The sequence below is a fragment of the Mesocricetus auratus genome, unplaced genomic scaffold (genome assembly GCF_017639785.1).
Source record: "Mesocricetus auratus isolate SY011 unplaced genomic scaffold, BCM_Maur_2.0 Super-Scaffold_100676, whole genome shotgun sequence".
In the NCBI taxonomy this organism is placed as follows: domain Eukaryota; kingdom Metazoa; phylum Chordata; class Mammalia; order Rodentia; family Cricetidae; genus Mesocricetus; species Mesocricetus auratus.
The window spans coordinates 25740295-25755303 of NW_024429266.1; the positions used below are offsets into that span (position 1 = coordinate 25740295).

Sequence of the window (15009 nt, forward strand, 5' to 3'; positions counted from 1 at the left end):
CTTAATTATAGGAGAATGCACATAGACTCATGCCTGGCAGAGGTATCAGAAATGGAGCCAGCCTTTGGTGGAACACAAAAACTGAAATCTTTTACAGGAACTTTTTAATATCCTAATTATTCTTATGTTCCTCCCTTTCCTCCAACCCCATCTCCTCACATCAGAAAATTGCTTGACAACTGGCATGGAAGACAGACCTTAGTGTAGACCTTAAAATAGTTAAGGTAAGCTGGGTGTTGGTGGCTCACGCCTTTAATCCCAGCACTTGGGAGGCAGAGGCAGGCGGATCTCTGTGAGTTCGAGGCCAGCCTGGTCTACAAGAGCTAGTTCCAGGACAGCCTCCAAAGCCACAGAGAAACCCTGTCTCGAAAAACCAAAAAAAAAAAAAAAAGAAAAATAGTTAAGGTAAAATGACAGTTATGCATTTGGAGTTTGTGGTCCCACTGGAGAGGTGTGTAAGTAGGCCAGGGCCTAGCAGTTTACAGTTTAGAACCTCCTCTGCTGCAAACCCTTTGGAATTTTCCATTGCAGGGGAGACACACATACACACACACTTCCTCTGCTACACAGAACCCTTTTGGAATTCTCCATTGCCAGACACACACACCAACCCCTGAATAGCATAAGCAGCATATAGCAGCAGTCTAAAACAAGACCACTATGTGTGTACCTATCACTCCAAACCCTTTCAACTGCTAAATGTTATTGAGTATCACCCACCTGACACTCAGAAAAGTTTGTGCCAAGAAGAACTTAAGCTGTTGGTTTTTGTGAGGTTTTTTTTTTAATCTTAGGCCACATTACCACTAAATGCATACCTTAACAGGAACTTGCCATGTCTCACTTACCTAGTACATTCTTCTGGAGTTTGAGCCAAGATCTCATATGGATCAACTTTCCCTGTTTCTATGGAAGATAATACTCCCTACCTGGCTGCGCAGTGATGGCACATGCCTTTAATCCCAGCACTCAGGAGACAGGCAGGCGGATCAAGGTCAGCCTGGTCCACAGAACATGTTTCAGGAAAGCCCAAGCTACACAAATCCTGTCTCAAAAAAACATATATATGTATGTATGTATATACTTACCTGCTTATTTGAATAAACAGAAAAAGGTTTACTCCCAAAACGTTTATTTGTCACATTTAAAATACAAAACCAAATTCACATATCCAGATATAGGAACACACAAAAATACTCACATGTATCTAATGTTTAGGCCAATGAAAATCTATATGTACATCTATTTTATCCATCAACACTATATGAATGAAAAGCAACATAGCTTTAAAACAAGTTGGTTACCAGTAACACTGTCAAATGTAGTTCATAGTACCCCCTGAAAGAGTAAACCAAATATTTTGTAGAAATATGAAAATTAGCAATTTGTAAGATTTCATGAAGGCTTGCCCATCAGCCTTTATGCTAAAACAACTGAATTACAAGAAAACACTACAAGGATAACTGTATTCTAAGTATTGGACTAAAGTATTAAATGCAAAAAAAACCGCATATCCAAATCCTGTTCTTGAGTGAAAACAGTAGATTGCCTGGGAACTTCTCTATCTGCTAAGTAGTCACTAAAGGAGAATTCTAACAGGTTATTCCACCAATATGCAGAGTATAGTTCTTCAGGAAAAGCAGATTTTTCACTGTTGGATACAGAACATACATCATTCACATACAATAGTCCCGCTAATCATGGGGCCTGAGCTACAATAGCATCTTTATTCTAGGTCACCTATCTTACCAACAGACCAGAGATACTACACCTTGGTTGCCTTAACATCCCTATTCAGGAATAGAACAATGCCTGCTCCTATACCTGGGGGGACACACACAGGTCATCATCAGACATATATTAATGGCTTCACAGTAGCAACACAAAATGCACTCAATGTCATTTCCATAGGAAAGGTTATATACACATTATACACTTCAGTTTTGAAATGTGGACTGAAAAGCATTCAATTTTCAGCAACCAATTTAGTGATGGTTCCAAATCTTCAAATCCTAATTTAGCAGAGCAAAAGTCCTTCTTTAGCTGCCAAGCGCTGGTGGTGGACTTTGTCTTGTTGTAGCTCTTCGTGATTGGGGTGCCAAAGTTTCATGATGATCCTTTCAATGTTAAGGGCATACACAGTATGTGTAGGAATGACTTCCCTGTGTACCTGTGATTTTAAAATTACACATTTTCTATTATGCTTCAGTAGACTTGTTTTCCCAGCATTAAAAAGTATAACTTATTTTTAAAAACTTCTTATGACTTAGGTACCCTATAAACTTTAAGACAGGACATAGTGAATTCCAAGTCAGATAATAAGAAAACTAAACAGATCTGTGGGCTGCTCAGCAGTTAAAGATAATTGCCATGCAAGCTGGATGACATGAGTCCAATTTCTGGAACTCAGATAAAGTAAAGGCGGAAGGAAAGAAATGACCCCACATGGTTGTCCTCTGATTGCACACAAGTCATGACACATTGACCCACATGCACGCACACAATGGCAATTTAAATTTTAAAATTGAAAAAGAAGCTTGAAAATAATAAGGAACTATGGGATTACTTGGAGTAAGATATTTGTTTTAATGAGAGATAGAGAATGCGAGGTAACTTAGGAGGAACTACAGGGTTTGGGGTTTTTAAATGAGACTACCACTGTAGACCATAAAAATAAGTCAAAAAGCAGAATATGAGTCATAGGCATCAATGCAGCAATAACTAGGTAAACCAGGAGCCAAGAAATACCTGCAGAGCTTCAAAAAGGTCATACATGTTCACCGGGGGCAAGGATGCAGGTAGAGTATCCCCAGAGCATGCCAACAGGAATGCAGCCTGCTGTTCAGCATCGTCAGGATGTGGTTGAGAAGCTGAATTCTGACTGGCACAGGGAGCAGAAAAGGCTGGAGGGCTGGAGAAGAAGTTTTTAAAGAAATATTCTCAGTACCCAGAATGGAGATAAGTGAACACCCAGAATAGAGAGGCTTGCTAGGACACACCCCATTCTGAGTATCTTTAAATGAATCAGAAACACACCACCTTATAGAGAAAGAGTCCATGATTTTAATTTTTCAAAAGGTCCATATAATGCAGCCATATTTAACTCCCTCTTCCTAATATACTAATATACTTATTTTGCTCAGGGTAATGAACCAAACTGCTTCCTGCCCCTAGAGTTTCCAGTTTGGAAAAACAAAACATAAACAAACAAACAAAAAGCCGTGTAGCTGGAGGAATATGAAATTGAAAAATTATGGAGAAGGCAAATCATACAGAATGCAAGTTTAAAAAATAAACAGTAAGAGAAGTAGCAGGCAAAATGAGACTGTGGGAAAAACACCACCCAGATTTTTCTAGTTTCCCAAAACAGGCCAAATAGAAGACAGGTCTGCCTTCTACATCAGTGCAGAAGAGATAAGTAGAGTTGCCAGGGAAACACAAGGAGGGGAAGCAGAGTGGGGCGGGCAGCAGCTGTGGCCTACAGTCTCAGATGGAAGCAGCTCTGCTCACAGAACAGCTTCCTGGGGATGGGGACAGCAATGGAGGGCTCCAGGGCAAAGCCATGTCAGAGCTGACTCCCAATACTCCTTACTCCATCTTTCCCTATCGAATGACTTAAATATGAAACAATCTCATACAGGTATGTCTGAATGAGGTTTGGGTAGTAACTCACCACAGATGGAAACCTAAACAGGGACCCCAATTTGAGATGACACTCATCACAATGTCTCTACAGCCTGGGGATGGCCACAATACCACCTCTCCATGTGCTGCCAGCTCCCCTTACTTAAATCTGCCCACTTTCTGTTATTTTCACACTGCCACTCCAGCCCACCCTCCTAGTCTTAACTGTTGACTTTGATCCTGTCTGTATCCTTGTGACCTCTTTCCTCCCATTCTCCAGTAGGCAGACAACCAGACAGACAAAATCCAGTCTTTGAAGAAGTGCAGCCACTGCCATAATCACAAGGAAAACCACTGTAATTTCTTTTCCAAAAGGTTAAAATTAACACTGAATTTTGTGGGGAAAGCAAAATGGATAAAGGTAACCTGAACCAACTCATAAAAGGATGGCTTAGAACTGAAGATGGCCCTAGGAGCCCTGAGTCAATTGAGGATAGATTTGTTCAACAGGATGCTAAGAACAATCGGAAGACATGGGCCCAGGCCACGACTCTGAGCTACAGCCATGAGCGGCAGATGAGAACATGGACAACAAACATCTACCCCTCTTTCTCCTCTTCCCACCATCAGACACCCAGCCTTAGCCCATGAGCAGGCCACCTTCTCACCAGGCAGAAACCATCATTCAGGCACACTACCTGAAGGGCTACCCCATCCCACATACAAAGGGAGAGGCAATCAAATAACCACCTCTGGTTAGAAAAACAAAAACTAACTATAAGACATGCAACTAAAGAAATAACCGATTCATTAACAGTGGCCTCTCACACAAGGTCAGTGGCCAGGCAGCAAAGGACTGATGCAAGAGTGCAGGAAGCCACTCACCCTTCAACCAAGTTGTTGTAAGCCACCACACTATTCTTCAGGTACGGTTGTGGGGCCACATTACTACCAAAAGCGTACTTAAAATGGCCATCTCGGACCCGGTAAGCTTTCCTTCTCGACACAACTGAAGTCAGTATATCTTTGAGGTGATTCTGAAAAAAAAAAAAAAACTATACAATTTCCATTGCCAAGTGGTCCTTCCATTCCAAATGGTCCTTGCATTTGGTGATGTAGGATGACAGAAACGCTCATTAAAAGAGCCCAAGCTGATGCAGAGGACACGGGAGAGAAGGGTGTGCTAGCTTCCCCTCACTATCTTTAAAGAGGCTGTTCTACAGGCAGTGTTCTTTGAAGTGGATTTTACTTCATAGTTTGCAGTACTGAGATTGAACATCACACGGGGCCTCACATGCAAGTGCTCTCCATAACTCCACATGCACTGAGTTTGTTTCCCGTAAGTGGACGTTTCTCAGAAATGATTTGTTTTAAGACAAATGACTGTGAAATTTAACTTAAAATGAGACAACAATTTTAAGATCTAGTATTCACTGGTTAGCAAAATCAAATACTCAAAAGCTCTACAGACAGACAGAGACTACTGTGCATGTCTATTCAATGCTCTTCACCTTTAGAAGACCAAGAGCTGAGTGGGGAACATGAAAGTAGGACACGCCCAGCATATGCTAGCACAGAAGAGCCAGGATCGGGCCAGGCATTCCAGTCACACCAACATGTCTTTCGTCTAGCAAGACAGCACTGTGCAATTAAATACAGGTTCTTCATACAGAACTCAGTGTTTGTGAGTGCAACTGCTATCTCAGAAATGACTATGAGGAAAATGAGACAGTTCTTGAGTACTGTCTGGTATCAGTGCAATGTACATTTTGTCAAATAACTAAGTGACAAGAAATCTCACTGTTCAGATGCCCACCGGACACTCTTTAATTGCAGCACTACCTCAAACACGAGTGACTTGAACCACTAGAATTTCTGACTTCTGTTTTTGCTTAAAAACTGCGTCTGTGTTGACAAACTAAAACAAATTTAAAAAGAGATAAGTAAAAGTATGGATGTTGCAAGGGAAAATTTCTAAAAAACAGGCAAATTCTTTGGTTGTGAAGTAGGAAGTGTTTCTCTTCAATGATGACAGATATGAAACTTGAGTGGCATTTAGTTCCTTTCTGTCAGTATCAGCTTTAAACACACACAAGCTCGTTAACAATTATTATCTGTAGTTATTTCTACCAACAGCAAACCCACCTCCACAGCATAGACAACAGCAGAAACAGCTTCCTCGGTGACGTTGTCCAGCCCATGCTCGTAGGCAGTCACGATCATTCTCCCTTCAAGCTGACCTCGTGTGGGGAGCATCATAGTATGAGAACAGAGTTTCAAGTCATCATCATCCTGGGGATCCTTTGCCACAAACTGCTGAGCGCCAGAGAGGGGGTTCTGAGGCTGGAATCTATGCTGAGTAAAGAAACTTCACAATTACTCACTCCAATAGCAAGTAACAAGACAAGCAGAAGAAACCCATCTACTGGAATTAGAGACCTACAAAACTATACCAAAGGGTATCAAAAGTTTTGAAGTACAAAGTAAATTGTGGCCTGGAGAGATGGCTGAGCCATGAAAAGCTGCACAAATGATCATAATTTCACACCTGTTACATGCTGAGTTAAGGGGACAATGGCTATCTATACAGCAAACTGTTCTCTACCTTTTTGAAACAGTCTTGCTATACCTAATGACCTAGACGGGCCTCAAACTCCTAATACACCTGCCTCAGCCTCCCAAGAGCTGGGATTACAGCTGTGTACCTTCATGCCTGCAGCCATTTATTATATTCAATCAATACCTTGGTGGCCACAAAATGTATGGCATTATGCTAAAAATAACAATCTGAAGTGATGACACAGAACTATTCAGAAAGTCACAGAAGTTTAATCATAAGTAGATTCTGGAGTACAGACATATAATTAATGCTTCAGTTAGGATTTACAAAGCCTAACTGATCAAATGGTAGCTCTGACAAATAGTCCAAGCTAATTAATGTTATAGGACAGAAGCAGCTCCTCATTGTGACTGTCTGTTTACATTCCTAACAAACAGAAAGCATAAATAAAACATTCAACCTTTGTTCATTTGTGCACACTTTAGCATTCCTATGAAATTCATATACTCCACCATCACTGGGGAGATTTGTTCCTGGTACCTCTGATTTTAGAGTGGAGACGTGTGTGTGTGTGTGTGTGTGTGTGTGTGTGTGTGCGCGTAATAAAAACAATACTGGCATTTTCCCATTTCCTAAGTGTAAAGCTGTGACATATCCAACACATTTTAATCCAGGTATGCCTCTAGATACAGTGGAGATGCCCAAGTTGAGTAATATTACTGACATAAAGCATGGAACAGGCAAGCCTAGGATGAAAAACTTTTGGAAAACTTCTCTTCCTACCTAAAAACATATATCCCGAAAGGTTTACAAGTTTTATTGCCAAATGCTTCATAGTATCTATACCAATATCTAAAAGCACAGAGAACAGCTAGGTATCATCAGGAGCCTACCAGAGGCTCCAGGCTAATCCCTGACCAGATGTCTTTGATCTGAGACCAGAATGAAGAGAGAACACAAGCCCAGCTTCCCATCATTGGCAACTCTGAAGTGCTAATGACAACATTTATGTGTAAACACTGACAATATATTTGTAAGCTGTATTTACAACCTTTTTTCTTCCTAAATCACTTTTTTCCATACTGCTGGTGACATTTAAAATCACAGCTACTTAGCCAGGTGTGTTGATATCTTTAGTTCCAGCACTTGGGAGGCAGCTGCAGGCAGATCTCTAAGTTCAAGGCCAGCCTGGTTTACAAAGCAAGTTCCAGCACAGCCAGGGCTACACAGAGAAACCCTGTCTCAATCCTCCTCCCCCCCAGAAAAAATTCATAACTACTTTATCACACTAGTACTTAACCCACAGTTGCCAGAATCTATTGGAGAATGACATACATCAAATTTCTGACGAACAGAAGAAAGCTTTTTCTTGCCCTTGGGTTTTCCAGGCTTGGCTGCAGAGCCCCCTGTCCAGGGCAAAGATCCAGCACCCTCTACAAGACAGAAAAACAACAGTCACAGTGAAAAAGACAATAACCAAAGTGGAAAATGACAACAGCTATTTTTTCCCATTGGGGATTAAAAGCATGGACCATTTGGGTAATGAAAATTTAAATGATGAAGTTCAAATCTGAATCTTCTCTACTTCTCTATAAACAAAATTATAAATCTCAAATCACATGTATCCATCAAAGTCACTGAATTTGGGCCGGGCGGTGGTGGCGCACGCCTTTAATCCCAGCACTCGGGAGGCAGAGACAGGCGGATCGCTGTGAGTTCAAGGCTGGGCTGGACCGACAGCCTCCAAAACAATACAGAGAAACCCTGTCTCGTAAAATTAAAAAAAAAAGAAAGTCACTGAATTTGAGATTGTGTTAAACAGAAAGCCAGGAAAAGCTGAGGAACTCTGGAAGGACAAGGATAAAGAAACAGACACTGAAGCTAACAGATCCAGAGACAAGTGTAAGCAACAATGAGGGACAATGGACTGTGGTAATATTTCGTTTATGATCTAACAAATAAAACTTGCCTAAGGACTAGAGTGCAGAACTAGCCACACGCATTGGCCATAGAGGCCAGGCAGTGGTAGCACACACCTTTAATTCCAGAACTCAGGAGACAGAGGCAGTCAGGCATTTGTTAGTTCAAGGGCACCCTGGGCTACTCAAAACTGACCCAGTCTAAAAGAGAGAACTCACACTAAGAGTGATTTCAAGTGTGTGATCCCTACACTTGGAATCACATGTCTTTAACCCAGCACTAGGAAGGTGGAGGCAGGAGTGATATGGCTGGGCAGAGAGAGGAGTATAAGGCAGGAGGAGACAGGAGCTCAGGGCAGTCTGAGGCAGCAGTCAGTCTGAGGACAGGATCACCCCTTTGGTCTGAGCATTGGTAGAGGTGAGAACTTTCTAGTATCTGACTGCTCTACTTCTCTGATCCTTCAGCTTCCACCCTGATAGCTGACTCAGAGATTTTATTATTAAGAAAACAGAAAAGTCATGCTACAATAGAAGACTCACGGCAAGAAGAGTACAGCAGTGAATGCATTGGGATGCGGAGTACTAGTAAGGAGCCGCCTTTACTAACAACGTTCTGTACTGATTTTCTTTTTACAACTGGGAACATAGTGAGATATAGATATCAATCAATCACTTGGAAAAAATCTCCAAAATAGTAATTTCAAAGAAGTACTCTTCTAAAATAGTTTTTTAAAGGTTTTTTTAATATGTACGCATGTGGGGGGTAATATACACATGATTATAGGTGCATGAGGAGGCCAGGGGCTTTGGATCCCCTGAACTGGAGTTACTGCAAGCTAGAAGCCATCTGACATGGATGATGGGAACCAAACTTGCAAACTTGGGTCCTCTCCAAGAGCAGTATGTTTTTTAACTGCCAAGCCATTCCCCAGTCCCACCACCAAAATCATTTTAAAAGAAAAAAATGCTCATTAATTGTAGTAACAGGTTATGCCATGTTTTTAAAATTCATTGTTTTCTATTTTATGAGTGTGTTTGCCTTCATGTTCATATGTGTATCACAAATATGCCCTGAGAGCCCAGGAGAGGGTCAGATCCCCGGAACTGGAGTTACAGTGGTTGTGAGCTGCCATGTGGGCGCTGGGAACTGAACTGGCCCTCTCCCCAGCCTCAGCCATTACCATTTTAATGGGTTAGAGTTTCTGTTTTGTTGTTCTGTTAGGGAAGCTTTGGGCTCGACAGTTAAATGATTTCCCAAAGAAACCTATTCCTGCAATTAGAACTGGGTCCTAGGTGCCGGCAGGAAGGGCCGACTGTGGGACACAAAGCAGCAGACCAGAGGGACCTAGGAGCAAGGCATGGGTAAGCAGGTAGGGTAAGGACAACGGGAGGAAGACACTGTGAGAAAGGGTTCCCACAGCACTCACACTGGTTTTGAGCCAAGACTAACTGTAACTACCATTTAAGGAGACAGGGCCTCGGGCAAATTTTTAAATTTTTGTTTTGTTCTGATGTCTGTTTTCATGTTTATTAAAGAGGCTAACAACACCCTGAAGAGTGGCTGTAAGGAGTAAGTTATCTAACATGTCAATATTAGCATATTATTAAAAATGTATAACTGTAAACCAATTATAAAATTGTATAGCCAATAACATTCATTTAAGAATACTGAGTTTTTATTTAATTAAATTAATCAGCCAAGTATATACTTATGAATACCATTTTTCACTTGGAAATGTACTACTTTACATATTCTTTCATCTGTTTTTCTTGGTAAATGTTACTGTATCTATTTCCTAAGTGTAAAAGCTAAGAATCATAAGTATTAATTATACTGGTGACAAAGTCTAACCCTGAGCGCACCCCTTGCCTCCAACCAGCCTTGCCTGCTGGGAGAGAACATGCCTACCTAGAAAGATCCAATCCTCACAAGGTTGGCTCTTCTGCTAAACACAGGAGATTACATTATGATCCAACTTTAGACATACATAAAAGAAATCTGGCTAAGCCGGGCATTGGTGGCTCACGCCTTTAATCCCAGCACTCGGGAGGCAGAAGCAGGCAGATCTCGGTGAGTTCGAGACCAGCCTGGTCTACAAGAGCTAGTTCTAGGACAGTCTCCAAAGCCACAGAGAAACCCTGTCTCAAAAAAAAAAAAAAAATCTGGCTAAAGTTAACTTCTATTTAAGCTAAACAGAACACCTGAAACCTGACACAGTGTGTGTGGGGACAGTGGTAAATGGTCAGGGGCCACCCCTCTCCAGCTGACCTTTCAGAAGAACCACCACTATCTACTACAGTCAACATAACAGCTTCTGTAAGAGCCTTACATGGTAAGATCATATTTGAATTCCTTATCAGATAAGCCATGTTAGTTATAACGATTAAGAGGTATAATACAGGGGCTGGCTGGAGAGCTGTTTCAGCAGTCAAAAGCATACACTACTCTTGCAGAGGACCTGCGTTCAGTTCCCAGCACCCACATTAGGTGACTCACAATTGTCCATAACTCCAGCTCCAAAGGGATATGATACTTGTAACTGAATTCACTTTGCACATAGATAAACACATGAGTAAAAATAATAAAATCACAAAACACCAGTCTGGTTGCCTTTTAAGACCTACAGAATCACTCTTGGCTTGACCAAAAGGAAAAAAAAGCTGACAATCTACAGAGGCAGGAAGCACCTGTAAATCTCAGTTTTTAACAAGGTCCAAGACAGCTTTTCACAAGGGAAGTTTCAGAGCACTCACCCTTGCCTTTGCCTTCCTAAAACTGGCTGAAGGACAAGTGTATAAACAATTGATGTGTACCTTAGAACTCCAATTTCTATCTACAACCAGTTACACGTAGTCTTTACCAGCCTTCCTACCAACGATTAGACAGACACTGAGCTCTTACACACACACACACACACACACACACACACACACACACACACGTGCGCGCGCGCGTGTGCGTGATGCTTGGAACACAGCCGAAGCCCAAGTCTCTACATCATCCTTTCATCCTGAACCTCCTGAACCCCCCTCTTGGTGCCATGCCCCTCCTTCCTGCCTTCACTCTCTGAATCCTCATTGCTTCATCTAGAATACAGCAAGCCGCGTGGGGAGTAAAAGTAGGAAATAGGAGGAAATCATCTGTTAAGGGTGTGTTTGTGTTGTGCGCACGCTCTCGTGCACAAGTGTGAGTATGTGTACAATGACTATCACCTGTGTAACTTGTTGTTGTTGTTGTTGTTGTGGGTGATTCGGGTTTTATTTCCTTTGCAAACCTGAGCAGTGGCTGATAAGAGAAGCTAAATCCCAGTGCTGCTCGGCTTTGCCAAGTGATCCACACTGGAAACATTCACACTCCCTTACCTGGTGTAGAAACCAAAATCTGACAACGTGTGAGGATGGCCAGCAGGAAATCATTGTGAGAATGGACTGGAAAAAAGGAAGGTTGCCACAAGTCAAACAGAGTATCTTCAACATAAGAAAAACATTAGCGTAGCTCGTAAATACTTTATATGTTCCCTCACTCTCTACCATTCTTTACAGTCAACTTTTTAAACCAATACTGTTAAGATTATCTGCACACCATCAAAAACAAAAGGAACTTCTTTTAAGTCTGGGGAAACTTGGAGAAATGAAGCACTACCGTTGTCCTGTGTGAGGAGCCTGTGGGCTTCAAGATCAAACTCTTCCTTGCTGATCTTCTGCTTGAACCACAGCTTCAAGTTGGCCCAGTATCTGCATAAGGAGAAACAGCATTAGAAACCACAGACCTAGCCACGCCTTTAATCCCAGCACTCGGGAGGCAGAGGCAGGCGGATCTCTGTGAGTTCGAGGCCAGGCTGGACCGACAGCCTCCAAAGCAATACAGAGAAACCCTGTCTCATAAATACCAAAAAAAAAAAAAAAAAAAAAAACCACAGACATTTGCCAATGCCCCCTGGTTCACTCCAGCTGCTCCAACTCCTAAGGAAGAAAGTTTATAAACTCCAGTGTCAGTGGCTGAGCTGTGGGAAGCCTCCTAGAGTCCCTCTGGGGAAGCCCCAGGCCTAGGCCCAGGCCCAAAAAAAGAATGCCATATCCCTCAGATTTAGCCCCATGCAAGACAGCTGACTTCCAAACCCTGTGAGCACTGTGTACAGAAAAATTAATTAATTCTCCTGGTATGCTTTTTAAAAGTATAAAGTCATCCTAATGGAGGCAAAAGGCTGTCATTTTCATGTATTAAAATATTTAATTTAATTCCTCCTTGCATCTCAGTGGGTCCTTCTGTGATACTATCTGGCTGCCCATGGAGCTGGGTGTGAAGGCCTTGAGGCAGGATGATCAGACCTAAAACATAAAAAGGAAAAGGAGCCCCTCCCCCCAGTCAGCTAAAATCTCTCACTAGCTGAAATAAAAATGCAACACAACAGTATCTGCCTTAAGACCTCATTCTCCCTTCCAGGATGTAAAACTGCAATTTTCTAGTCATCCCAACAGAAACCCCTTGTGCAACTTTAATGGCTCCTGGTTTTTTACTTTATCAAATATAAGCCCATCCAACTCACCAGCAAAGAGAAAGAAAATTGTACATTAAAAAAAAAAAGACAGACACTAAAATGCATATACTAAGACACTTAATTGCGACTCTCCATTGAGAAGCCTATGCCACACCTGAGTTTGCAAGCCTTATTCTTTCCCACTCTGGGACTTAACAGTCTACAAGTTGTAGTAACCATTGTTTTTAAAGGCCTTTTACTAAAGTGGGGCTCCGGTGAGGAGCCCGCGCCTTGGGCCGCTGTCTCAAGAGCCATTCTATCATCAGACCCCGGCTCTACTTCTGACTGCTCCAGTCTTTCCTGCACCGACAGCAGGAACCACGGGTTTGCCAGTGTTGAGGGTCCCCCAAAAGACTGAGGCACTTCCTCGGGCTGCGGTAGGTTGCAGCTTAGGGAGCTGTCACTCTGTTCCAGTCACTGCTGACAGTCCGGCTGGGCGCCTGGGGGTCCTTTTCAACCCCAGTGAAGGAGGCGTCCGTCATACAGCCGGAACCAGAAGCCTCGGTCCCATCCCTGGCAGGTGGCTTCTGGGGAGTAACTAGCCGGCTTCTCTGGGTGTCGGTGTCCTATCTACCAATGGGAGTAGTAACTGTGTGCATCTCACACCCGTTCCCGTTCGGGGGACTGGGTAGCACGCCTAGGGAGCTGGAAAAGGCGCCCCACGGCGGCTAGGCTGCCGTCCCTGCGGATGCTGCGGTGTTGGGGACCGACTTCACCTGGGGTCTGTGTGTCTTCCGAACCCGCTTTCCAAGCCTTCTCTACGCAGTCTCGCTGGCCCCGCGAGCGCTGTGGCTTCCGCCTCCAGGAAGCCCTCCCAACCCTCCGCCCCGGCGCGCCCCAGCTCCGCCGGCTCCCTGGCGTCCCCCGCCCCACGCGGGCATCCCCGGTCTCTCTAGCGCCCGGGAGACGGTCCTCTGGCACCTCGAGTCCCGGCCGGGAGCCGCACGGGAACCGCGGCGGCCGCGAGGCTCCTCAGGCCTCCCGGAGGTGAAGGAGTCCAGGGACTGCCGCAGCCCCGGGCCAAGAGCACGCCCACGCACAGGCCCGGAGGCTGGTCCCAGCGGCTCTTACTGTTTCACGTTGTCCCCCAGCGCCTCGCTCAAGTTCTTCTTGGCCGCCTCCAGCTCGCTCACAAAGGTCGCCATTGCAGCGCGCGTCTCAGCCCGACCGTAGACCGCGCGGCCCACAGAGACCTGCAACCGTAAGATCAACTCGGCGGAAGGCCTGCGCTCCGAACTCCGCAGGCTCGCCTCGACTGGTCGGCCCCGCCCCCAGCCGCTCGGGAGACGTTGCGTTTGTTTGGTTCTCGGCCCCGCCCGTCTTCCAGTCGGGAGAGCACCCGGCCCAACTCCGTTCACCAACTCCCGCCTCTCGGGTCACGTGATCCGCTTCGCCTAGAAGGCGCGTGCCCAGGCTAACACCCGCCCGCCCGCGGAGGCGTCGGGACAGCGGCCTTGATCGTCAGACCCCGCCATGACTGCATGACTGACAGGTCGGCTCTGAATTCCCACGCCTTCCTTCCAGAAGGAACAGCAGCTCCGGTCGCGGAGTGCATGCAATATCCCGTTTATTCTCTTGTCATCTTTTCTTTTTTTCGAGTACTCATCACCTATTGTGACGTTTAGTTGGTTTATCTCGTTTTCTGCCTCCTGCCACTCAAACATAAGTTCCCTGGAGGCAGGATTTGGTGTTATTGAAGTACTGGACATTCAACATTTATTTGCTGACCAAATAAAACAATTCCCAAGCAGGAAACCCAGAAGTCCCCTAGCCCCCTAGCTGAGAGGCAGAGACAGGAGGGTCCTAGAATCTCAGTGGCCCGCCAGCCTGGCCTGCAGAAGAAAAGTGCAAAGAAAGTCTTTTCCAAATCAAGGTCAAGTGGAAGGACCCACACTCTAGCTTGTCCTCTGCCCTCCCTGTGCACGCTCAAAATCATGCACGAATACACACATGCATATCAAACACCAAAGCCATAGCTAGGTCCAATTTGAACTTTTAAAAACGTAATGTCAGTTCTTAATTGTATTATTTTTTTGTCTTGTTTTCTTGAGAAAGGGTCTCTCTATGTAGCCCTGGCTATATTAGAACTCTCTATATAGACCAGGCTACTACTTTTGTAGGGAAAAGGGCCAGAAAAAAAAATACCCTAAGCAGAGCCAAAGAAACACACTTTGGCCCCGAAAGCAGAGCCAGTGAAAGAAACATGCCCTGGCCCTGAAATTAGAGTCAAGGAGCTAAAAGGATCAGTGAAAAGCCGCACTGTGGCCCTGAAACCAGAGCCCAATCCACCCCTGACCAACTAAGCAGAAAACCAACCAATCTCTGAGCATGAGATCTAGCCCATCTGAGCTGAGGGACTAAAATTGAC

The 15009-nt window shown here is 44.2% G+C and overlaps 1 protein-coding gene across 1 annotated transcript; it reads right to left on the reverse strand.

The window, feature by feature from the left end:
- Positions 1 to 1115: 1115 nt before the first annotated feature.
- Tada1 (transcriptional adaptor 1) lies at positions 1116 to 13901 on the reverse strand. The gene is made up of 8 exons (XM_005071404.4): positions 13713 to 13901; positions 11747 to 11838; positions 11467 to 11532; positions 7520 to 7617; positions 5770 to 5979; positions 4510 to 4661; positions 2749 to 2911; positions 1116 to 2170 (listed from the first exon to the last, which is right to left on the reverse strand). The coding sequence occupies exons 1-8, from the start codon at positions 13784 to 13786 to the stop codon at positions 2018 to 2020; spliced, it is 1008 nt and encodes a 335-aa protein (XP_005071461.1). The 5' UTR covers positions 13787 to 13901; the 3' UTR covers positions 1116 to 2017.
- Positions 13902 to 15009: the final 1108 nt, after the last annotated feature.